This window comes from Protomyctophum bolini (genome assembly GCF_963924005.1).
Source record: "Protomyctophum bolini genome assembly, chromosome: 5".
Classification (NCBI taxonomy): Eukaryota; Metazoa; Chordata; class Actinopteri; order Myctophiformes; family Myctophidae; genus Protomyctophum; species Protomyctophum bolini.
The window spans coordinates 5,961,436-5,987,732 of NC_137866.1; the positions used below are offsets into that span (position 1 = coordinate 5,961,436).

A 26,297-nucleotide genomic window follows, 5' to 3' on the forward strand; every position below is an offset into this window, starting at 1 on the left:
GTCAGACAGACAGTGTCCCCATCTGTCTGTCTCTCTGCCAGACTGTGTCCCCATCTGTCTGTCTCTCTGCTAGACAGTGTCCCCATCTGTCTGTCTCTCTGTCAGACAGTGTCCCCATCTGTCTGTCTCTCTGTCAGACAGACAGTGTCCCCATCTGTCTGTCTCTCTGTCAGACAGACAGTGTCCCCATCTGTCTGTCTCTCTGTCGGACAGTGTCCCCATCTGTCTGTCTCTCTGTCAGACAGACAGTGTCCCTATCTGTCTGTCTCTCTGCCAGACTGTGTCCCCATCTGTCTGTCTCTCTACCAGACAGTGTCCCCATCTGTCTGTCTCTCTGTCAGACAGACAGTGTCCCCATCTGTCTGTCTCTCTGCCAGACAGACAGTGTCCCCATCTGTCTGTCTCTCTGTCAGACAGTGTCCCCATCTGTCTGTCTCTCTGTCAGACAGACAGTGTCCCCATCTGTCTGTCTCTCTGTCAGACAGTGTCCCCATCTGTCTGTCTCTCTGTCAGACAGACAGTGTCCCCATCTGTCTGTCTCTCTACCAGACAGTGTCCCCATCTGTCTGTCTCTCTGTCAGACAGACAGTGTCCCCATCTGTCTGTCTCTCTACCAGACAGTGTCCCCATCTGTCTGTCTCTCTGTCAGACAGACAGACAGTGTCCCCATCTGTCTGTCTCTCTCTGCTAGACAGTCTGTCTCTCTGCCAGTGTCCTGTCCCCATCAGTGTGTCTCTCAAGCAGTTCATCTGGTGTCATTATGCCAGTGGTACCATGATGCCAGTCTGCCAGTCTGCCACCCTAACCTCCCCTAGGACTCATTATGCGCCTCACACTGAACCAGGGTCTTTTCTCCCACTCCTCCTCTCACTCTGCTAACGTGGTGGTGGGCTCTTCTCTTCTCTTGACACAGGCTTTACTTCATGCACCGAGGCCTGATTTACACCGCAGGTAATGGCGCAACCGAAAAAAAGCAGATCTACAAGCTCACATCGCTAGATCTCAGATCTTGCTTTTTTTTTGTTTGGGTCAGCCACGGTGTAAATCAAGCCTCAGACTCCCAAGATGCATCTGTTCTGCAGGGCTGGGCAATACGGACACACTCGCATATCATGAATATTGATATTGTGGGGACGATATGTAATCAAATATATATTTTTATTGATACTAAATAATTAAAAGCAAATAATAGAACATCTAAGAGTCGGGCAAGTTCAGAAGATTTCATAACTTTGCTGTAATACAACATTTAAAACACAGTTAAACACACACTAAAAAAACGTAATTTTCTATTTAGCCTTGTATCACAATATTGATATCATGTCCACTGTATTGCCCAGCCCAGACCTGCCCCTTCTCGTTAAACCGTATATATGCCTAGTTGACGGGAGGAGTGCCTCAAAGCTAGACCCACTCCTTCTGACTGGAGGAGTGCTTCGAGGCTAAGACCCACTCCTTCATTTCCTTCTACACCAAACCTCTTTGGCTGGAAATAGGCGATCCACATGAAGCTCACGGTGTGTTGCTTTTGCGACGCATCTTGAGTGTGTTAAATTGTGCTCTTTTCGCCAAATGTGATGTAACCCCTTTGGAATTGGGATGCGAGGGTTTTCAAGTGGTTGATGCTTAATGCCTTATGTCTGTAATAGCTTATGATTATTGCCTTATGTCTGTTTTCACTTCTTCTCTTGTACTCTGATGATAACGTTTTGCTTTCTTATATCCGTCCATCCATCCATCCACCCATCCATCCATCCATCCATCCACCCACCCATCCACCCATCCATCCATCCATCCACCCACCCATCCACCCACCCATCCACCCACCCACCCACCCACCCATCCAACCACCCATCCATCCATCCACCCACCCCTCCCCATCCATCCATCCACCCACCCATCCATCCATCCATCCATCCATCCACCCACCCACCCACCCCTCCCCATCCATCCACCCACCCATCCATCCATCCACCCACCCACCCACCCCTCCCCATCCATCCACCCACCCATCCACCCACCCACCCACCCATCCAACCACCCATCCATCCATCCATCCATCCACCCACCCACCCACCCCTCCCCATCCATCCACCCACCCATCCATCCATCCACCCACCCATCCATCCATCCATCCATCCATCCATCCATCCACCCACCCACCTACCCCTCTCCACCCACCAGAACAACGACAACGAGACGCCCCTCCACTGTGCAGCCCAGTACGGCCACACGTCGGTGGTGAAGCTGCTCCTGGAGGAGCTGACGGACCCCACCATGAGGAACAACAAGTTCGAGACCCCCTTGGACCTAGCGGCGCTTTACGGGCGCCTGGAGGTAAGGGACGGACGGGGCCCGTCGACCCGCCTCACCGACATTTTAACCCATTTAGGCCTGACGTCGACATTTAACAAATGTCTTTTTAAAATGTATATACCTTTCTATATCAGTGGTTCTCAATATTTCATGTCAAGGACCCCCAGAAATTATATTTAATATGCTGCTGACCCCCATCTGAAAATATGTAGTTCCAGGGACCCCCCCAGAAGCAAAGATTTGAGTTAAAAACTGAAACTCTGAAAGAATATATATTCAAAGATTTGAGGCACATTTTCACGATTTTTCAAAAAATAGCAGAACTACAAGTTTACAAGCTTGTAGATCTGCTATTTTTCAATAGCTAAAGCATAACATAAGTTAAAACACCAAAAAGGGGTTCCCGCTGAAAATGGGTTAAACGTTCTGGTGGTGAACATTTCCCCAAAATAGCATTAGCTGAAATATAGCATTGGGATTAAGCATTTGAACTAGTGATGCACCCAATATTCGAAAATATTCGGCAGAAAATGGCTAAAAATGCATTTTCGGAAAATATATCACCGAATAGTGTATGCAATTAATGCATTAAAAAGAGCTGAATACATGTTTTATGGACCCATAACAAACAGTGATTATTATTTAAATTAAATGTTGCCATAACCATTTATTTTGCCATAAATCGGGTAGCTTTAAGGTACATGGCCGTACCTTAAAGCTACCCGATTTATGACAGCAATGGTAGGAAAAAAGATAATTAATCATATTCGGCTATTCGGTATTCCGCCAAATATTTCCTATATTCGGTATTCGGTTTCGGGCCAAGAATTTCCCTTTCGGTGCATCCCTAATTTGAACCCCTGCTGAAGTCTGGAGAACTGGACTTCAAAAATAAATAAATAGCCAATATTCAAGCTCACAACGCATACTACTAAGACTATTTTTGGCTAACTTGGGTGAAGTGCTAAAACTCTTTCAGCGCCACCTGGTGGTCACCAGTTTAGGCTTTGGTTGCCAATTCGGCCATTATAAAAAAATAAAGAAAATGTAATTATATTATGCATGTAATGTGCATGTCATCACCTGCACACCAGATTAGAGGAATTTTCAAAATATGGATAAAAAAAAAAGAGAATATATTTTCAAAAGAACACGTCTTAACGACGGTGGCATCCGGTCCATAATTGGCAATAAAACGTCTTGTCGTTTATGGCTCTTAAACTGTTTTTAATGTATGTTTTGTACTAGTGATGTAATACAATAATCCTCCTGTAGGTGGTCAAACTGCTGCTGACCGCCCACCCCAACCTACTGATGTACTAGTGATGTAATACAATAATCCTCCTGTAGGTGGTCAAACTGCTGCTGACCGCCCACCCCAACCTGCTGATGTACTAGTGATGTAATACAATAATCCTCCTGTAGGTGGTCAAACTGCTGCTGACCGCCCACCCCAACCTGCTGAGCTGCAACACCAAGAAACACACCCCGCTCCACCTGGCCTCTCGCAACGGACACCTCAACGTGGTGGAGGTGCTTCTGGACGCCGGCATGGACATCAACTATGAGGTGTGTGTGTGTGTGTGTGTGTGTGTGCAGCTGAGCACAGCATTCGATCGTCTCAAAATCGCTTGAAAGCTACAAACTCCGCAACATGCCGTGAGTGATAAAATCACCCTTGGAATGTTGTGTCTGTGAGCTCAGTGTGTCTGTGAGCTCAGTGTGTCTGTGAGCTCAATGTGTCTGTGAGCTCAGTGTGTCTGTGAGCTCAGTGTGTCTGTGAGCTCAATGTGTCTGTGAGCTCGGCCACTTCTGTGTGTCGAAGCCAAATATATCCTCCGCTTTTTAATCATGTCGTTGGAATGGTGACTAGCTTAATCTCCTCTTGCACGACTTCCTTCCTCTGGTATAAAGCCACAGTATGCACACCTAAATGCCACACACTCTTAAGCCCATCCTCGCTTATGTGGAGCTACTTACTTACTGTACAGTACGGTGGTCACACAAAGAAATATATATATATTCAATGCTATTAGAATGATTGGATGCTTAAATTGCACCTGAGTAATGGTGCCAGTATTCCTTCAGGAACGCTGCCAGGCAGAGAGTGCCGGGGTCTGGCTCTTCGTCATGCTTGCGGGCAGGTCATGACAGCAGAAGGCTGGTTCTATTAAGTACTAAAGGTGCTTGTCACGAAGGGGCTGACTCATTCTCAGAGTACTGCAGCAGTCTCTGGTTATTATGCCTGAAGAATGTACAGTATACAGTATATGACCGACCGAAACCTGGAGGCTCCCTTCACTGTTCATCTGGTATTCTCTTGACTCTGTTACCGCACCCACGCGTTGCTTTTTTCACTAGTATTTTGTACTGTATAGTCACTGAAAGTGACATTTTGTTGTTGGATTTGGAGAAACCACTTAACCCATTTAGGCCGTCGAAATAAACCAAAAAGTTCGCTCTGAAAGAATATATATTCAAAGATTTGTGCCGCATTTGTATGATTTTTCAAGAATAGCAGACCTACAAGCTCCACCGAGTGGCGCGCTACGAGCTTGTAGATCTGCTATTTTTCAATAGCTAAAGTATAACATAATGCTTAGTTAAAACACCAAAAGAGGTTCCCGTACCGAATGGGTTAATATTGGTTCTCTGTCCTGATGAAGGTCTAACGAACAAAATGTCGTAGATGAGCAACATTTTTGGCAAGTTTTCCGACAGTGCCAACGGTCCTTTTCTTTGTTTTTCAAAGATTCCCTTTTTAACTGTACTGTACAGTATGTAAAGTCACATTTCATTCATTCATTCAACCTTTATTTAAATTCTCGCAGAGACCATTGTGGGAACTCCTCATTTACAATGATACCGAGATTACATACTAAAAAAACAGTAATACAACAACAATTAGTTACAACAAACCGTTAATACAATTATATATTCAGCAATCAGTTAAAACAGCAACATTCCGTACATGGACGGTTATTGAGTAAATTCCTAAAATGACCAATTGATGCCAGGGTATTACGTTTAAGTTCTTGTTGCAAGAGATTCCAAGGATGCTGAAAACAGCCTTTCAGAGTTCAGAGTTGGCAAAAAGGGACCAGAAGGCATAGCCAATCACTGGAGCCAGTTACAATGAGACTCGGTTTCTGATGTAACATGGATGAAATATAATGATGGTATAATTTCCCGACCAGGGCTTTATATATATGAAGAGGTGCCAGTGATTATTGCGACTTTCAGTCAGAGAAGACATTATCATACAGGGACCAGGGTACAGTGATTATGAGTATCGTAGCTGTCACCAGTAATAAACCTCAGAGCTGAGTTCATTTCTTTTTAAATAAGTCTTTCCTTTTTATGCTATGGACATTACCCCGGGAAGACTGTTCCATTATGTAACTGCCCTGTAGAATACAGACGTCTTCCTTGAGTTGGAATATGAGTGGAATATGTATGATTCAATTATAAGGAATATGAGTGGAATATGTATGATTCAATTATAAGGAATATGAGTTAACCCATTTTGGGAGGGAGCCCCTTTTGGTGTTAGCATTATGTTATGCTTTAGCTATTGAAAAATAGCAGATCTACAAGCTCATAGCGGCCCACCAAGTGGCTTGAATCTGATCTCAGGTCAGAAATAGGAGTTAAGCGTTATGCAGAGCTTGCCTTGCCCTTTACTCCCCTCTAGTGGTGGACTAGGGCGCCAGTAGCTGCTGCTACTTTGTACCAAACGGTGCTGTCCATCTGTCAAAAGCTAAATGTCCCTGTCCTGCCGTCCCCTGTCCTGTTGTCCTTGATGCTGCAGTGTGTCCTGTGTCCTCCGGGCCCTCCTACGTCCCGTGGCGTTCCATTAGCACGGCTCTGTGAGCTGGAAAACCATCTCGTCCACGTTGGGTTTCTGAACCGAATAAATGTCCTCTTAGGAAAGTGGAGCGAGGTCGACAGACAGGGGGGTTCATATGAAACTAACCTGCAGTCTGTTTCACTACAGGCTGTGATTCATGAGGATTTAACTTCATTTCAAAACAATTCTTTGCAATTTCGATAAGATGGTTAACCCATTTTGACCTGGGAACGATTCTATGTCTTCTAAATCCTGACAGTTTTCTATGTCATTGCTGCTCAACCTTTTTCATGTCAAGGACCCCCAAAACATTATATGAATTTGGCCGCCGACCCCCGTCTGAAAATATGTTTCCCCCAGTAGCAAAGATTTGAGTTAAAAACGTTTGCTCTGAAAGAATATATATTCAAAGATTTGCACCACATTTTCAAGATTTTTCAAAAAATAGCAGACCTACGAGCTCGTAGCACGGCACTCTGTGGTGCGCTATGAGCTTGTAGATCTGCTATTTTTCAATAGCTAAATGATAACATAATGTTTAAAACACCAAAAGGGGTTCCCGCCCAAAATGGGTTAAAACGGGTAATATAACAACGTATATACAGTAACAGGTATTTTATACTAGGGTGGGGTATGGTATGCATTACCGATTTTCATAAATTGTTCCCAAGTAGGCCGGTGCCCGACAGTCACAGGTTTAGTGATAATAGTAGACTAGTATTTCATCATTCACTAGAGGTAGCGCCCTTTAACTATTTAGTCGACTAGCTGTGCACACAGAAATGTTATTTATTGATTGATTGAAATTGTGATTTAATTTGACAATGTTTTTAATTAAAACGACTACGGCTAAAGAGATGATGGCAAATGGATGAGATACAAAAAACAAGAGCCAAGGGCGTTGTTAGTTAGTTAGTTTTAAGTGGTTTGTGTGATGCTCAGCAGATGTCATCCATGGTAGACTTATGTCCTCACGTAAGTGCTTTTGTCTCTGTTTTCTACCCTGTGTGTGTGTGTGTGTGTGCGCGTGTGCGTGTGTGTGTGTGTGTGTGTGTGTGTGTGTGTGTGTGTGTGTGTGTGTGTGTGTGTGTGTGTGTGTGCGCGTGTGCGTGTGCGTGTGTGTGTACGTGCAGACGGAGAAGGGCAGTGCCCTCCATGAAGCAGCCCTGTACGGGAAGACGGATGTGGTGCAGAAACTTCTGAGTGCAGGTCAGACGCCCGTGATGTCACCATGACATAATTTACAACACGTACAGTACAGCAGTGATTCTTCAACCTCTTTTATCTTAAGGACCCCTGGCTGGTTCCATGATGTATTAGGCCCAGGCCCGGCACCACAGATGTGCATTTCTCACTTAACCTGACCTACTTACACCCCCATGTGAAAAGTGTATTTTTCCTCCTTTTTGGCATTCAGTTTATTGGTAACTGTATTCATTATTGTAATGTGAGTGAGCTTGACTTTACAAAACATCTATTGTTTTATGAAGTACCAGGAATGTGCTACACCTCCACGGATAGACCAACGTATAGCTATTTGTTCTGTCTTGAGTACCTGCAATCTACTGTATACAGGCAGACTCTTTTGTATGCTAAATGCAATAAGTGATGTCGTCTGAAAATTGCCATGACAATCCAACGTAGTGGCTGCTCGCAGGAAGTCTGACAACCGAACCGTGCCCAAATTTGGAGTCACTTGTCGTTTCTAGATTCTGTCAGAGACGACTGACGACATCGATGACGTCGGACGTTTTCATTCGTCGAGACCCAGATCTCGATACGTTTTGAGCTGATTACTATTCCTACAGAGTCTAGTGGTTCTGTGACGGAACGCCATGTGACGGACGGCCTATCGTCCGATAACGTTTTCATTCGGTTGAACACGGTGTCAATATCACATCAACGTGTACTCCAAAACGATAACACGACGCGTGTGACGTGTTCATTTGGTCAATCTGATTGGCCAATTAACAATAACATCATCAATGACATCATGGAAGCTGCGGCCTCTTGTGTGATTCTTAAAGCCACAGCGGTGTGATAACCAAATATTTATTTATTACTGAAACAAATGATTTATTCGGTGTCACTTGATACAGCAGGTGATAATATATTTCACATCCGCCCACACCATTCCAATTAAGAAATAAGACGCAATTTATTTCCCTTAAGAATGTATTGTCCTTTCACAGAATACTAGAAAACAATATGATATTGATAAGCGGTAGAAGTAACGGCATCCGTATCAATAAAGATTAACGTTCCTCTCTCCTACGTATGACTCCAAATTTGGGCAACATTTCAGAGCTCCATTGACTTCTATTATACAAAATAGTTTTAGTGAATATTATATGACAATATATAAGGAAGGTTCTTCTTGGTTTTCCTGAACGTGCAAATAAAGACGTTTGTGTCGCGACACAGAGCCGTTGCAGAGCCACAGCGTAACAAAGGTAGTTGACAGAGTGACAGATCGTAAACCAGTCCAACCACAATATGGAACAAAAGGTAGATTTCCCTAAGCTGATCTTTGAGAAGGAGGGCGTTTACCTCCACACCGACCCCAAGAGGAACACCCAGCAGGACGCCAACATCCCCGGTTCCATCCGCATCGTGGAGCGGGAGGACGGGGCGCCGGCGTTAGAGTGGAGCCCCCTAGAGGAGGACGCGGGTCCAGGCGCCCATGCTGTCTTCTACGCCACGGAGAAGTACAGAGAAGGAGGAGGGGGGGAGGACGACGACGACGACGTCTTCGACCCCGGGTACGAACCGGACTGGGCGGTCATCAGCAGCACGGTGAGGTCAGATCCAGAGTCGTCTCTGCGGGTCAGAACCACCCCGGGGGAGTGGTCGTTCTCGCTGCCCGTCTCCCAGCTGTACTCCCTGCGGCGGTCGCGCTTCACCTTGGGGAGGAACTGCCTGGTGTTGACCAGCAGGGGGCAGGGTCAGCCGCCGCTCCCCGCGCTGCACTTCCACAGAGGCGGAACCCGGGAGCTGCTCCGAGCGCTGCAGCGCTACGTGGTCCTGTCTCCCTCGCCGCTCGACGGGAGGGTCTTCCTGGCGTATCCCCTCCACTCGGACGCGCTCTCTCGCTCGTTCGACGACCTGCGGCTCTTTGACGACGACTGCGACGGCGGAAGCTCCGATCTGGTGTCGAGGTTCATCCAGGACCCGTACACCACCACCTTCGGCGGGTTCTCCAAAGTCACCCATTTCTTCCGGGGGGCCCTCCGTCCTCCCGAGTCCTCTGGTCGTAGTTGGGCCCCCGACGCCGCACGCTCCTCAGCCGCCGACGATGACGACGACCCTCGTTTCGAACTCGTGGACCTCGGGGCGGCGCTCGGTCCCCGACCGGAGGTGACCCGGGGGAAACCCGTGGCTCAGTGGGAGGAGCTCCTGGACGCGGACGGTCGCGTGCAGAACCCGGAGCGGCTTCGAGAGCGGGTGTTCCAGGGGGGCGTGGTGCCGGACCTGAGGAAGGAGGTGTGGCCGTTCCTCCTGGGCTTCTATCCGTGGGACAGCACCGCCAGGCAGAGGAAGGACGTCCTGCGGGCCAAGACGGACCGGTACTTCCGGATGAAGGCCCAGTGGACGTCGGTCAGCGAGGAGCAGGAGGCGAGGAACTCCGTCCTCCGAGGGTACCGGAGCCTCGTGGAGAGAGACGTCAACCGGACCGACAGGCACACGGCCTTCTTCTCCGGGAACAACAACCCGGCGCTGACCCTCCTCCACGACGTCCTGATGACCTACTGCATGTACGACTTCGACCTGGGCTACGTGCAGGGCATGAGCGACCTCCTGGCGCCCATCCTGTCCGTGGCTCAGAACGAGGTGGAGTCCTTCTGGTGCCTGGTGGGCTTCGTGGAGCTGGTGCGGGACAACTTCCAGGAGTCCCAGGAGGCCATGAAGCGGCAGCTCCTGCAGCTCGGCGCCCTGCTGCGGACCCTGGACCCGGAGCTGTGCGACTACCTGGACTCCCGGGACAGCGGACACCTGTGCTTCTGCTTCCGCTGGCTGCTCATCTGGTTCAAGAGGGAGTTCTCCTTCGAGGACGTGCTGACCCTGTGGGAGGTCCTGTGGACCCGGCTGCCCTGCGAGAACTTCCACCTGCTGGTGGCCTGCTCCGTCCTGGAGTCCCAGCGGGGCGAGCTGATCGGGTCGGAGCACGACGTCAACGGCATCCTGAAGCACGTCAACGAGCTGACCATGAGGCTGGACCTGCAGGCCGTGCTGTGTGGAGCCGAGGCCATCTACCTGCAGCTGCTCACCTGCAAGGAGCTGCCCGCCACGGTGCTGGAGGTCCTGGGACTGTCTGTCCCCTCCAGCTCCGAGGAGGAGAGCCCAGAGGAGGAGGAACATCACCAGCTCTGAAGGGGAATTCCCCACTTGATCTCTATAACTTCTGTTTTACTTCCCCTTCTGTGACGCATGGTGGACAAAAACTTTGTGACGCGTATTAGAAGATGGATTAACCGTGCGATGACGAGTGTGTGTTTGTGTGTGTGTTTTTTATTTTATTATTATTGCTAAAACAATGGTTTGTGAAATTAACATCAAAGATGCTTTGCTACTTTAAAAAGTAAAAAAAACCGACTTCAAATCCTTCCTGCTTGATGGCAGGATAGTCTGAGCATCAGCTGGGGTCATCCTTTACTGTTTGGCCAGGCGTATATCTATTCTACGTCTGAGCATAGACATGGTAACACACCGCCTGCCTCTGATTGGCCTATACCGACACTGCACGTCTTGCCTGTCCTCCGAGATGCAAGGGTACTCCGTGGTGGGAAATAATACGTACAAGAGAATGGCAACACGCGACAGTAACTTGTAACTTTAATTTTTGTAGACGAGGCAAACTAATGTAGTTTGGGCCTTTTGTTTTGATTGAATAAAGTGTTAGTGTTGATTATCATGTATTAATATAATTATAGTAAACTAATACTAAAATATAAAAAAAAGATAAAGATCAAGGTAATAATCTAATTATAGTAAACTAATACTGTTATAGTAAAAATGATGAAGATCAAGGGAAAAGAGACCTTTACATACAAATAAACAGGCCAACGGCATACAGATTGTTTGCCTCTTCTACAACAATAAAAGTTACTGATCGCGCGTGCCAAGCTGTCATTCTCTTGTATTATATTATCGTACTTGTATTATGTACGGTATTTATTTCCCACCACGGACGGAGTAACCTCACGGCTAGCCTGAGCTAACGTGTTAGGTTTCTGGTCTAGAGGGGCGGGTCGCGGCTGAGATTTGCACACGCCCTGATTGGATCTCATCGATCTGTCCGTCACCCCCGGCCCCTCCTCTCCCCCCTAGTGCAGCGCTACGTCACATCATTTGGAGCGACGCCCACCCGGAAGGGTTGACTCCCACTTTTAGACCAGAGCGGCCAATGCGTTCCTCCAGGCTTTCAATTTTTTGCACCAACAAAAATGAAAGCCTGGTACCGAGGCTACCTCAAAATGAAAGCCTGGTACCGAGGCTACCTCAAAATGAAAGCCTGGTACCGAGGCTACCTCAAAATGAAAGCCTGGTACCGAGGCTACCTCAAAATGAAAGCCTGGTACCGAGGCTACCTCAAAATGAAAGCCTGGTACCGAGGCTACCTCAAAATGAAAGCCTGGTACCGAGGCTACCTCAAAATGAAAGCCTGGTACCGAGGCTACCTCAAAATGAAAGCCTGGTACCGAGGCTACCTCAAAATGAAAGCCTGGTACCGAGGCTACCTCAAAATGAAAGCCTGGTACCGAGGCTACCTCAAAATGAAAGCCTGGTACCGAGGCTACCTCACGGCAGACTATCCAGCATGTAACTTCCACCTCGGAGGAAACTCTGGTAAGGCCAATCAGAGGCAGGCGGGGCGTTACCATGTCTATGCTCGGACGTAGAAAAGATGTACGCTTTGGCCAGTGGTCAGGGACCTCTCCCCACAGCTGGACTCGTGCCCGCCCACAAAGATTTAAATTCTGGCTTCGCCACTGGTCTGGGGACCACCAGGTGTCCAAATGGACATTTAATTAAGGGCCTGTTACTCTCAGAGTTCAATGAACTCTGAGGACTGGGGGGGTCCCAGAGATTAAAATGTGTCAAACTGGGGACCCCCATGGGGTAATGCATAGCAGACTGGGGACCCCCGTGGTCTAATGCAGAGCGAACTGGGGACCCCCGTGGTCTAATGCAGAGCGAACTGGAGGTCATTGAAATGAGATAAAGGTTGTGTCGTCATGCTGTTCTCTCCTCCTCCTCTACCAGGTGTGGAAGTGAAGATGTTGGATTACAAAGGGCTGACAGCGCTGGACACTGTCAAAGACATGCCGTCCCAAAAGAGCAGGCAGATAGCTGGTCTGATCCAAGGTACCCCCACACACACACACACGACACACAGTGAGCTTGTAGTTGTGCTATTTCCAGTGTGCATCACCGACTATCGGCTATAACTAAACCTGACCTCTAGGTGTCTAATACTGTTAACCCCTAACTAAACCTGACCTCTAGGTGTCTAATACTGTTAACCCCTAACTAAACCTGACCTCTAGGTGTCTAATACTGTTAACCCCTAACTAAACCTGACCTCTAGGTGTCTGAATACTGAACCTGAATCTAAGACTAGTTGTAAGTCCTTTAAAAAAAGAATCTCTTGTGAGGACTAAACTTGTACTCATAAAGTCCATTTGTCAAATGTCACTATACTGGTGGCCTGCACAAGTAGGCTACAGTGTGCACACTCTTGCACAATCTTTCGCTTGCGCGTGCACACGCACGCGCACACACACACACACACACACACACACACACACACACACTTGAGAGTAGCGATAACTGTTATCTGCACTTCTTGAATTGAGATATGATCTGGTGTTTGGCTTACTGTGTGTGTGTGTGTGTGTGTGTGTGTGTGTGTGTGTGTGTGTGTGTGTGTGTGTGTGCGCGACAGGAAAGCCTCTCGACATGGACCTGCCCCCTCCACCCCTCCCCCCACCCCAGGAGAGTCCCAGCCCACGTAAAAAAGGTAAACACATGACCATGTGACCACATGACCATGTGACCACAGACTGTGATAACCATAAAAGGTCATCGATGTACCACATGACCACAGGTGGTGGGCTGTAACTAACAGTCCAGCAGTCATTCAGGGCAGAGCATATTGTACATATAATGCAGTGCATCGATACAGTTGTGCTGTTATATTATATACTGTATCTGTATAGTTGTGATAATAAGTGTCTCACAGCCATTCCATGCCCCCTTTCCAGACCTAGTGGTTAATTACATGTTAAAAGACCTACATTCAGAAGCCATAAACAACGCCTTTTCTGAAGGTAAACTTTATTCTATTTGGTTTAGCGGTCTTAACGTCTTGTTTTCTTCATAATAATATTGGTCTTTTACATTTTAACATTTGGAAACGGCCTGAAATGGTGTAGAGAAAGCAGGTAGGGATGTAGCTCTGGTCCATGGGTAAAGGCTATGGACCAATATTATTATGAAGAAAACAAGATGTTAAGACCGCTAAAACAAATAGAATAAAGTTTACCTTCAGAAAAAGGTCTTTTAACGTGTAATGTCTGTGAGTGATCACCACTAGGTCTGGAAAGGGGGGGGGGAATGGCTGTGAGACAGGCCTATTATGAAATGTCTCAATAGAAGGACATGGAGACCACCTCCACCTCAGGGTCCAATGTTTTAGTTTTTTTATGGATTCGGTCCAATCTACTTACCCTATTTACATTTCTACTTACCATGCTTAGGGCAAATGGTGGGAAAAAATAATAATAATAAAGTATCAATACTGCAATTTAGAAATATTCTGGGTCCCCCAGTTCACATTTGATTCTTTGTGGTGATCTCTACGCCCTAAGAAGGTTGTGAACAGACTGTCTGAATGTGTGTGTGTGTGTAGGTGACATGGAGAGGGTGAGTGAGCTTAAGAAGGTTGTGAACAGACTGTCTGAATGTGTGTGTAGGGGACATGGAGAGGGTGAGTGAGCTTAAGAAGGTTGTGAACAGACTGTCTGAATGTGTGTGTAGGTGACATGGAGAGGGTGAGTGAGCTTAAGAAGGTTGTGAACAGACCGTCTCAATGTGTGTGTAGGTGACATGGAGAGGGTGAGTGAGCTGATCTCCGGCCTGGCCCCGGGCCCCCTGGGGCCCGAGGAGGAGAGCCCCTACGAGGCCCTGTTTGAAGCCACGTCCTGCCAGTCTCTGGACAGTCTGGCCAGCGGGAAGTCTTCTGACCGAGACAGTGGACGGCCGGACAGTGAAGCTGGGAAGGTCAGTTGCTTAATATGTAACCCGTTAAGTCCAGGAAAGCACCCATGACATTTTAGATTGTAACCACTTTTAACCATTATTTTATACTTTGACTGTTCAAAAAATTGTGCAAATCTTAGATTGTTAAAGTGAACATTTGACAGTAACTAAAATATTTGCTTCTGGTGATCCCTGGAATATAATATTTTGAGTTGGGGGTCGACGGCCAAATACATATAATGTTGGGGGTCCTTGCCATGATATAGCGGCATACATTTTCCAGAAATTGGACATTTATAGAATCGTTCTCTGGTCTTAATGCGTTTAAGTCGACATAACCCCCAAGGGAACTCAGCAGTAATAAACCTTAGGCAATAAGTGCAAACTTGACCTAGCTACGGTTAAAAGGGCCGGTAAAACTTGTGCCACCCACCGTCATACAAGTGTTAGCCCAAGTGAACAGTTACGGCGTAAAGTGTGGTTAGGGGAGTCGAGGGGCACTTCGTGCTGTGTAAGTTAATATAATGAATAAGACCTATTTGCTCCCTAGTGAAATGAAGCTTCAGCCAGCTGTTCGGATGGGGGGGGGGGGTCTTGCTCAGGGCCACGCCCAATAAATATACAGTATGTTTTCAGAAATGTGTTTGGTTTGACTTGGCAATGTATGTATTAAAACCGACCTGTAACCTACTCATAATGGGCTACTAATTATAATCCAAATATTAAGTTATAACCGTGCCAAATCGTCTACCACTCTACCTCAAAACCTATACAGCAAGTGTTTCCGTCCCCATTATATCGGTAGCAAGATTTGTTTTCTTTTATTTTTCATTCAACTTGTTGATGGAAACCCAGTGACACACTGCTTGGGAGGGAGCCTTTAGAATGGTTGCATTCCCGTCGGCACCCACTCGAGGGCGATGTTGGCCTCTGTGTCACAGTCCTCCTCATCTGCTCCTCTGTGACTGAGCAGGATTTCACCCTGTTCTCCCTGTTTTGTTTTGTGGAAACATGGAATCACAGGCAAAATAATTCCACATCCCAATAAAATTGGCCAAACATTGCAATGCTTGGTTAGTGCAGAGTAGTAGAAAGTTCAGCCCACAGCCGCAGAGTCGAGGGGTTTGAATCCACCGCTGTGCACATATCTGTCTTGCAGAACACTGAATTCAAACCACTTTTAAGTTAGTTTTAACCACTTAAGCGCTACATATTTCCTCGTATATTTCCAATAGCGGAAAGGCTCCAGTGTCCGTTAACAGTCACTAATTGTGTAATATTGCGTAAAATGAAATAAACATGATATTAATGTTTATGTCCTGATTTCACAGAGAGAGCGCCTGGGTCACCCCTCCCATCCTGGTACAGGTCACGATGAAGAGGTCAGCTCAGAGGTGAGAGGTCACATGATGCCACTTCATGAATATTCATATTTATGGGTATGGTGTGGAGTAGGGGGAGAGAGAGAGAGAGAGAGAGAGAGCGAGGCTGTGAAAGACACAACACTGACGTGTAAAGAGAGAGTCATGTTACAGTACAGTCATATCCCTGCTTTGCAGGCGCCAGTTTAGGCTCACAGCAGCCATTCCTCTCCCTATAGTCCATGGTTATCAGGTTATGTCTCCATTGCTCTACGATCGCATGCTGTCTTCCCCTTTTGCTGAATGTGAGATCATATTTTGTACAACTACTATACACTTGACGCACTACCGGATCCCTACCATTAGAGGGTGTAGTGGAGTTGTGACATACAGCCAAGATGACTCATTCAAGCGTGATTATGAATCCCACCAACGTTCTAGGGTAGACCCGCCTCACCTTGTGTCTGATTGGCTCCCGGGAAGGCATAGTTTTACTGAGGTTAGGCCGTTCAGGTTAGGTTTAGGGGGGTTCATACTTAGTTTAGACATGGGTTAAGGTTAGGTTTAGGTGTGCTGCCCCGTGGGAGGTTAGGTTTAGGGTGAGGGTTTGAGATAGGTTGTAGTAATGACTGGTCGAAAATAACGAGAACTGTCAATCACAACGACTACTGGCCAATCACAGCAGGGCTTTCCTAGAACGTTGGTGGGATACGTAATAACGCCTCATTCAACCCTTTTCCTCTTTCTACTCCCTCATGTATCCCTCTCTCCCCCCCTCCCCCTCCCCTCCCCCTCCAGGTTATGTACACTAACAGCTGCATTGACGAGCGAGGGGAGCCAGCTGAGGAAGAGGAGGAGGAAGACCACACCTACGAGCTGCTGCTCTCGGCCCACACCCAGACCAAAGTGCCGTCGTCATCGCCGTCATCCGGCCACGAGTCCAAGAACCACAAAGGTACCATTCACTTTACTGACCCAATTAACTGACTGCTAGGAAATGGACTGCATCCTTTAACTCAATAAAGCTTATTAAAACTGGCATAAGCATGGTTGGAATAACGTGTTCCCTCCACGAGCTACTGTACGTCCAACCAGGGAAACTCCCCCCTGTCGGGTGTAAAGGAGCAACTCAGGCATGAAGGGAGCATGAGTTCAAGTCCGTTGCTCTCCCCTTGTCCCCCATATATGGGGACTAGGTTGGTGGAGTGTGTGTGTAGAGCCCAGGATCACATTAGATGATTAACACGGGGGTGAAAAATGGGTTACAAAATCGTGGGATAAAAAATATATAAAAAAGGAAAAATGGCATAAGGGGCGTATACTGAAGACATCAGGGACCTCAATATTGGCCTGGAAACCAAACAAATCTGACAGAAAGAAAGAAACACACACACACACACACACACACTCGTTTGAAGTGAGCGGCGCCTGGTATTGCCTATTTAAAGTGCTCTAAACAAACATTACAAAAGTCCATAGACTGGTCTGGTCCCGCTCGGTTGGAACTTGTGATTAGATTTCGCTGTCCTCTAAGGTGTGGGGGAACCAATAATATACCAGTATGCAAATGGAGGGAAGGTTTATCACGAGAGGCATTTTGACACAGATGACACTGCTATTGGATACTTTAACTATGGCGGGTGAATGACACTGCGTGCTATTGGATTAGAGAGGATTAAATTAGCAGACCATTAGATCCCTGACCGTTGATGTAAAGTCATTATAAATGATGCCTGGCTGAAGGGCTGGTTGGGGGTTTAATCACAGAGCATTTTATAGACACTGTGGAGGATGAGCTTTAAAAATAGAGTCGTCCAAACCGTAAAGCGTGTGTGTGTGTGTGTGTGTGTGTGTGTGTGTGTGTGTGTACTGTGTGCGTGTGCGTGCGTAACATCTTTTGAAATATATATTTTTTAATCTAGGGAATTACATTTTTATTTGGTCTTGATCCACAAATGGGACCCGACCGAAGGATTCATACTCCTATTTTAGAGCCGAATAAAAGTCGGTTCGGCTCTGTAAAGCCTACAATGTGACGTCATTTGAGGTTCGGGGGGCTGGTATACCGTCCTAAAGTCGGCTCTTCGGTGCTACTGAAAATTTCTGACGAGCCGAAATAATTTCGGCACTACAGCGCCGAAACTGCGGAAAAATAGGACTATGAATCGGACCCTATACTGTTTGGGAGCCAGTGGCCCCCTCCCTACTCAAGTAAAGTAAAGCCAAATGCCCCCCTTGGGCTGAGCGGTAGACGAGTGGTTTCCCACACGGGTGGTATTTATACGGAAGAGGACATGAAAGATAACCGAGGATGGCTTTGTTCTTCATTGGCTGGGCCAATCATTAATGTTTAATGATGGAACATGGAAAAGGACATTAATCTAAATTCTGTCATATCCTCATGTATAATTTATAACTTCCCCATTAGCTTAGCATAATGTCTGTCCTGACAATCATAACGCTGTCTGATGACACCGTGATTAAGTGACCAACTGAGAGGGAAGATGTGGTCATTAACCATGCAGAAACCATTGAAATGAGAGGGAAGATGTGGTCATTAACCATCCAGTAACCATTGAAATGAGAGGGAAGATGTGGTCATTAACCATCCAGTAACCATTGAAATGAGAGGGAAGATGTGGTCATTAACCATCCAGTAACCATTGAAATGAGAGGGAAGATGTGGTCATTAACCATCCAGTAACCATTGAAATGAGAGGGAAGATGTGGTCATTAACCATCCAGTAACCATTGAAATGAGAGGGAAGATGTGGTCATTAACCATCCAGTAACCATTGAAATGAGAGGGAAGATGTGGTCATTAACCATCCAGTAACCATTGAAATGAGAGGGAAGATGTGGTCATTAACCATCCAGTAACCATTGAAATGAGAGGGAAGATGTGGTCATTAACCATCCAGTAACCATTGAAATGAGAGGGAAGATGTGGTCATTAACCATCCAGTAACCATTGAAATGAGAGGGAAGATGTGGTCATTAACCATCCAGTAACCATTGAAATGAGAGGGAAGATGTGGTCATTAACCATCCAGTAACCATTGAAATGAGAGGGAAGATGTGGTCATTAACCATCCAGTAACCATTGAAATGAGAGGGAAGATGTGGTCATTAACCATCCAGTAACCATTGAAATGAGAGGGAAGATGTGGTCATTAACCATCCAGTAACCATTGAAATGAGAGGGAAGATGTGGTCATTAACCATCCAGTAACCATTGAAATGAGAGGGAAGATGTGGTCATTAACCATCCAGTAACCATTGAAATGAGAGGGAAGATGTGGTCATTAACCATCCAGTAACCATTGAAATGAGAGGGAAGATGTGGTCATTAACCATCCAGTAACCATTGAAATGAGAGGGAAGATGTGGTCATTAACCATGCAGTAACCATTGAAATGAGAGGGAAGATGTGGTCATTAACCATCCAGTAACCATTGAAATGAGAGGGAAGATGTGGTCATTAACCATCCAGTAACCATTGAAATGCACACTTAATGTTGAGAGGGAAGATGTGGTCATTAACCATCCAGTAACCATTGAAATGAGAGGGACGATGTGGTCATTAACCATCCAGTAACCATTGAAATGAGAGGGAAGATGTGGTCATTAACCATCCAGTAACCATTGAAATGCACACTTAATGTTGAGAGGGAAGATGTGGTCATTAACCATCCAGTAACCATTGAAATGAGAGGGACGATGTGGTCATTAACCATCCAGTAACCATTGAAATGAGAGGGAAGATGTGGTCATTAACCATCCAGTAACCATTGAAATGCACACTTAATGTTGAGAGGGAAGATGTGGTCATTAACCATCCAGTAACCATTGAAATGAGAGGGACGATGTGGTCATTAACCATCCAGTAACCATTGAAATGAGAGGGACGATGTGGTCATTAACCAGTAACCATTGAAATGAGAGGGAAGATGTGGTCATTAACCATGCAGTAACAATTGAAATGAGAGGGAAGATGTGGTCATTAACCATGCAGTAACAATTGAAATGAGAGGGAAGATGTGGTCATTAACCATCCAGTAACCATTGAAATGAGAGGGAAGATGTGGTCATTAACCATCCAGTAACCATTGAAATGAGAGGGAAGATGTGGTCATTAACCACCCAGTAACCATTTTAATGAACACTTAATGTTGAGAGGGAAGATGTGCTCGTTAACCACGGGAACCCATTTTGGTGCTTTAGCTAAGCTATTGAAAAATAGCAGATCTACAAGCTTGTAGGTCTGCTATTTTTTAAATCTTTGTGAATATATATTCTTTCAGAAGACCTTTTATTTATTTCGACGTCAGGCCTAAATGGGTTAAACCCCATAACGTCACAGTCAGGTCGAAACCTTGTATGTCCAACCTTGTATGCGAGATTATAGTAATCTCGCATCGCGAGGTGTTGCATGCTTGTAGATCTGCTATTTTCTCTAGTTTCTTGCGACACTCTTTTGCAATGAAGTTTACCAAAAATAAATGTTGCCCGGCGGCGACATCAAATCATCATTATTTGACCGGGGTCTGTCTCCTCAGGGCTCCATACTTGGTCCACTCCTTTTTCCTTTATTTCTACACCACCAAAATGTCTTCGGTGACAATAGGAGATCTACAAGCTCACAATGTGTTGCGTTGTGAGCTTGTGGATCGGCTGCTTTGGCAGAATGTTTGCTCCCGAATAGGGATGCTAGGGTTCATGTGGTTAATGTGTCCTGTATGTTGTGTGTTTCCCTAGATGAGAACTCCACAGTCCAGTCTTCCAACAGTGTCCTACCTCAGGTATGTCAAATAACAAAGTACATGTAATCATGTACTGTACTTGCATAAATAATGTTTTGTTATTTTTTACTTTACTGGAGTATTTCCAATAAAAATATATTTTTACTACATACAGTATCAGAGACAAATATTGTATGTTTTTGGCCGGGGACCCCCGGAAATGCTTTTCAAAATGACCCCCAATATAAATGGACTGCTACAATAATCTTAATAATAGAGACAAATAAATACTGAAATATGTAAACTCTTCATTTCCATTTTCCAGCCATTCAGTTGCAAAATAATAATAATAATAACGCGGGTTGAGAACCCCTGTATTAGATCATCACAAGCATGACTAACGGGCTGAGTAAGAGACCGGGCAGACTCTAATGTGATTGGCTGTCAGCGTGGCGTACAGTCAGTCAGGGGGCTGGCTCTGTGATTGACGGTCTGTGTACTGTATGTGTTCTCCACTCCGCTCTGCAGCGCAAACCCAACGACCTCAGACCTCCAGGCAAGACGAAGGACACCCTGCAGCCCCCCGGACCCCCGGCCGCACGCCTCGGACCCCCCCGGCCCCCTGGAGGTCAGTAAGCTTCATTTACTGCTTCTGTTCTGTCGGCACGTTGACCCCTGAGGCCCGTTCCACCGGGGCCTTCTGAATCAGACGTTGTCACTTTTGAAAAATGGGGGTGCATACTGTACTTAGTTTAGACTAGTCATTGGTTAGACACATTAAGGGTTAAGGTTAGGAATGGATTAGGTGTGCTGCCCCGTGGGAGGTTAGGTTTAGGGTGAGGGTTTAGACTAGTCATTGGTTAGACACATTAAGGGTTAAGGTTAGGATTAGGTGTGCTGCCCCGTGGGAGGTTAGGTTTAGGGTGAGTTTTTAACTCAAATCTTTGCTTCTGACCCCCCAGAAGCAAAGATTTGAGTTAAAAACGTCCGCTCTGAAAGAATATATATTCAAAGATTTGAGTTAAAAACGTCCGCTCTGAAAGAATATATATTCAAAGATTTGATTTAAAAACGTTCGCTCTGAAAGAATATATATTCAAAGATTTGAGTTAAAAACGTTCGCTCTGAAAGAATATATATTCAAAGATTTGCGCCACATTTTCACGACTTTTCAAAAGGGAACAACATATTTTCAGATGGGAGTCGGTGGCTAATTACATATAATTTCTGGGGGTCCTTGACATGAAATATTGAGAAGCACTGATATAGAAACAGAAAACCGTCAGGATTTTGGAGGACATTTTTTAAATGTCAACGTCAGAGGCATCTCTCTGCCACAGCGGGGCCAGAGTGACTGGCATTCCCGGCACCAGGATTAGCATTCTTCAGTGAAGGCTGACTGACTGACGTTCCTTGGCAAGCAGATGTGGAGAAAGTCATTTGGTTTAGAAACCGTTCTGGATGAGGTTGTTTTCATGCTAGTGGATGTGCCAATAGTGTGTGATTCTTTAACTTATAATACTTATATTTTGAATCTTTTTTTTACCGATTAATCACCCCATGGAGACTTCAATTCATGGATATTATTATTTTTATTTATTTTTTGTCGCATTCCTAAGCCAATAATGTGATGGAGACGCAAGCGTTATCTTTGTGTCTCCATCTTTGTGTCTCCATACGGAAGCACTGCCGGCATTCTACAAATGCCTTCAGTGAATCCTAACAATTTTGCGGAAAAAAACATATGCTATTTTCTAAATATTGTGACATGCATGCACAGACATTGCACACTGTACAAAATGTAAAAAAAACAACAATGCTTTCCTGGTTTTACCGGGTTAAAGATATTGATATATGTTATGTAGCGGAGCTTGTAGATCTTTTCACTATGAGTGGGGACTGAGTTAAGCCATTCTGAACGGGAACCCATTTTGGTGCCAGCATCATGTTATGCTTTAGCTATTGAAAAATAGCAGACCTACAAGCTCATAGCGCTACGAGCTTGTAGGTCTGCTTTTTTTGAAAAATCGAAGAACGACTGACATAGAAACATAGCTATTTCAGGAAACTGTCAGGATGTAGAAGACATTTTTAGAATCTGATCTCAGGTCAGAATGGAAAACTGTCAGGATGTAGAAGACATTTTTAGAATCTGATCTCAGGTCAGAATGGGTTAAGCACCCGTGGGTGTTCATAGTGCCCATGCATGGTCAGCACCACATTGGTCATCTGTCACAGAAATGCACCGTCAGAAATGCTGCTTTATGTCCACAGATTTGTTGTTTTCCTTGTCCTGATTTATACGGCATTTCCCAGCAGTTTTCTTATTTATTTATTTATTGTCCCCCTCAATACACTGTAGTCTAGGAGGCAGGCTGGTCTGGGGGTGCTTCTGCGTCTGACCACAATGGACAGAAATCGTTTATGATCAGTACTTTATTTGGATTTTTCATCTTAAAGGACCACTTCACCACTTTTCAAACCTATCTTCATATAATAGGTCCTCACTAATAATCATGATAAAATGGCACGATCTTTTTCTAATAAGTCTGTGTCTCATAGGAGGGCTGTGGGCAGTATAGAAATCGTCTTCCAGTGACATCATTAGGCAGATTATTTTCTAAACAAGATTTTCTTTTACAAAAATGTTTAGATTTTCATTATCATGAGAATTTCTGGCTTCCATTTTCGCATTGCAACTTTTCAGGACTAGAAAGCCTGCAGTTTTAATTAGCTTGTATTCCCCCATCGATGATGTCACTGGAAGACAGTTTCTGAACTGCCCACAGCCCTCCTATGAGACACAGTAGACAGAGTAGAAATAAATGTAGCCATTTCTTCAAGATTATTAGTGAGGACCTATTATATGAAGATGGGTTGAAAAGTGGTTAAGTGGTCCTCTCCAAAGCAGCCACAGTACCAAGCTGAGTGAACCATACATGTGCTGGAGGTAAAACCTCAGACTTCCATTCCTTAACAATGATTTTCCTACCCACCATTAATGCTGTGTGAATCCAGTCAGCTAGAGGTGCAGGGAGGTGTTTTAATGGCGATGGATCACCCAGAATAAAGAGAGCCGGTGTATAAGGAATATCCTGGTTTGTGATTTGCATTATATTCTCATGAAAGCACACCATGGCCTCTGTACCCTAGGGCACTCCCACATACAGTGTACCGGGGTAAAATCTAATATTTTTTGATCAAATACAGCTACCTAATATTGTGACGGTAATATTGTATTGGGTGGGCGATATTGTAATTAATTTTCAAACATTTTCAAATAGGCTACAGACGATCTTCAAGCTCACAGCTTTTAGATTTTGAAAACTAAAAATTAAAACAATGAAGTGAAAGTTAAGTGGGTGACTGTGTGTGGGGTGTTTTTTTTAAATAAATATTGAACCAATGAATCAAATTTGAAACGCAGTTTTGGACACTACCCAACGGCGACTAAATTCATAATTCCAGTGGCCTTCCTCGGTGACATTGCTTTGTTGATAAGAAGGAGCTTTTCCAGCAGACAGTGCATGTGTTCTGCTGTGTTGTGACACACTGTACAACACACTGTGAGCGAGAATTGAACATGACATCAGTGGTAAAACCTCCAGCTCACACAGGGCCAGATTAAACACACATTCCCCCCCCACCCCTCTCCCCCCAGTGCCTCGCTAGTGATGTCACCCAGCCAGAAAAGATGCTGCGTAACGTAAGACATTAGCAGGTCCTTCACTGTCGCTGCACAGGCAATGTTTAGTGGTCATACTGTATGCTAATTGGTACTTAATTTCCATAATCATCATAAAAACACACGCGCGCACACACACACACACACACACACACACACACACACTTGGGCTTCTTTCTCTCAATTTCAATGCTGTGGTTGCAGTAGCTCAGGAGGCATGTGCATCTCTGCCTACTGACCAGTGACCTACTGACCATGTGCATCTCTGCCTACTGACCAGTGACCTCCTGACCATGTGCATCTCTGCCTACTGACCAGTGACCTCCTGACCATGTGCATCTCTGCCTACTGACCAGTGACCTACTGACCATGTGCATCTCTGCCTACTGACCAGTGACCTACTGACCATGTGCATCTCTGCCTACTGACCAGTGACCTACTGACCATGTGCATCTCTGCCTACTGACCAGTGACCTACTGACCATGTGCATCTCTGCCTACTGACCAGTGACCTACTGACCATGTGCATCTCTGCCTACTGACCAGTGACCTACTGACCATGTGCATCTCTCCCTACTGACCAGTGACCTACTGACCATGTGCATCTCTGCCTTCTGACCAGTGACCTACTGACCATGTGCATCTCTCCCTACTGACCAGTGACCTACTGACCATGTGCATCTCTGCCTACTGACCAGTGACCTACTGACCATGTGCATCTCTCCCTACTGACCAGTGACCTACTGACCATGTGCATCTCTGCCTACTGACCAGTGACCTACTGACCATGTGCATCTCTGCCTACTGACCAGTGACCTACTGACCATGTGCATCTCTCCCTACTGACCAGTGACCTACTGACCGGTCAGAAGCTAGACAGAGGTGACCTGTGGTGCAGGTACCAAACCAGAAGGATTCTTATCAATGCTTCCACTTTAACCCATTTTGGACTGAGGTCGATTTAACAAAAAAAAAAAGGCTTCTACATTTTTCAAATGTTTTCTGAAAAACAGAGAAAAAGAGAATGATCTCTATTGGGCCATGGACTCCCCATCTCAAAATATGTAGTTCCAGGGACCCCCCAGAAGCTAATATTTTAGTTAAAAATGTTCGCTCTTTGAATATATATTCAAAGATTTGCGCCACATTTGATCGACTTTTCAAAAATAGCAGACCTACAAGCTCGTAGCTTGTAGATCTGCTATTTTTCAATATCTAAATGATGACACCAAACATCAAATGATGCTAAATGATGACAACAAAAGGGGTTCCCTCCCAAAATGGGTTAAAATACAGAAGAGCATTAATATGGACTGTAGTGCTCAAGTCATCTTTGGTTTATGAATCTGTGCCAGTGAGACCTTTTTTTTTAATTCGTTTAGATTTTTTTTGTTTTTAGTGGATGGTGATTTTTTTTGCTGTTGGTAGCATAGACTGCTACCAGTAGCATCGACAGTAGTCATCACTGCCAGGGCCCACCTGACGTCGTGTGGGAGCTCTGATTGGTCCAGACGGTACTGAAGGACCGCCCGCTTGCATAACGTAGTCAGGCTAGGACTCATGTCCAGGACGTACATCACGTCGTGATTGTAAGTGAAGTAATCTCTGAATCCTCCAAAGAGGACGACGCGATCTCCCACCACGCAGCAGCACATGTTATACGTCAGAGCCGGTCCTTCCCTCTTGAGCTCCACCTTCTTCCAGGAGAAGGTCTCCGGGTTGAACTTCCACAGGTCACTGAAGGTCACATCCCAGTTGCGACCGTCGCGTATGTACAGCTCTCCGTTGTGGGCGAAGGCTGAATGACACCAGCGTCCTTCTGGAAGGAGCTGTGCAGAAGAAGAAGGAGTGCCCAGCCATGAGTCGGTCTCGGTGTCAAACACTCTGACGTTGTCCCGGTCCTCCCGGTGCCCTCCGCCTCCGAACACGTACATCTTTGTCCCGATCATGGTGGCAGAGTGATTCGTTGAAACGGGCGGTGTGGTGGTGCCTGTGTTGTTGATTAAAGACCAGGCCATCGCGGCGGTGTCCAACCTGTAGGTTTCATTAGTGTACCTGGTCCGGGTCACTCCTCCGTGGAC

The 26,297-nt window shown here is 45.8% G+C and overlaps 2 protein-coding genes across 6 annotated transcripts in view; both read left to right on the forward strand.

Annotated features, from left to right (window-relative positions):
* LOC308314904 (ankyrin repeat and SAM domain-containing protein 1A) overlaps positions 1-26,297 on the forward strand; it is a gene marked incomplete at its 3' end in the record, with an annotated part of 126,906 nt that overhangs the window by 41,809 nt on the left and 58,800 nt on the right. For all 5 annotated transcript variants that reach the window (XM_080762688.1, XM_080762691.1, XM_080762689.1 and 2 more), the window contains 10 exons: positions 2,185-2,337; positions 3,742-3,885; positions 7,300-7,375; positions 12,431-12,532; positions 13,113-13,187; positions 14,271-14,449; positions 15,760-15,822; positions 16,588-16,744; positions 20,548-20,590; positions 21,056-21,159. In XM_080762688.1, the coding sequence (XP_080618814.1) occupies positions 2,185-2,337; positions 3,742-3,885; positions 7,300-7,375; positions 12,431-12,532; positions 13,113-13,187; positions 14,271-14,449; positions 15,760-15,822; positions 16,588-16,744; positions 20,548-20,590; positions 21,056-21,159 (1,096 nt within the window). The remainder of the gene's footprint in view (positions 1-2,184; positions 2,338-3,741; positions 3,886-7,299; positions 7,376-12,430; positions 12,533-13,112; positions 13,188-14,270; positions 14,450-15,759; positions 15,823-16,587; positions 16,745-20,547; positions 20,591-21,055; positions 21,160-26,297) is intronic.
* On the forward strand, positions 8,663-10,537 carry LOC308315939 (TBC1 domain family member 17-like; the record flags this gene model as incomplete). Its single annotated transcript, XM_080764215.1, has 1 exon — positions 8,663-10,537. One exon carries the CDS (start codon positions 8,663-8,665, stop codon positions 10,535-10,537), a length of 1,875 nt encoding a protein of 624 aa, XP_080620341.1.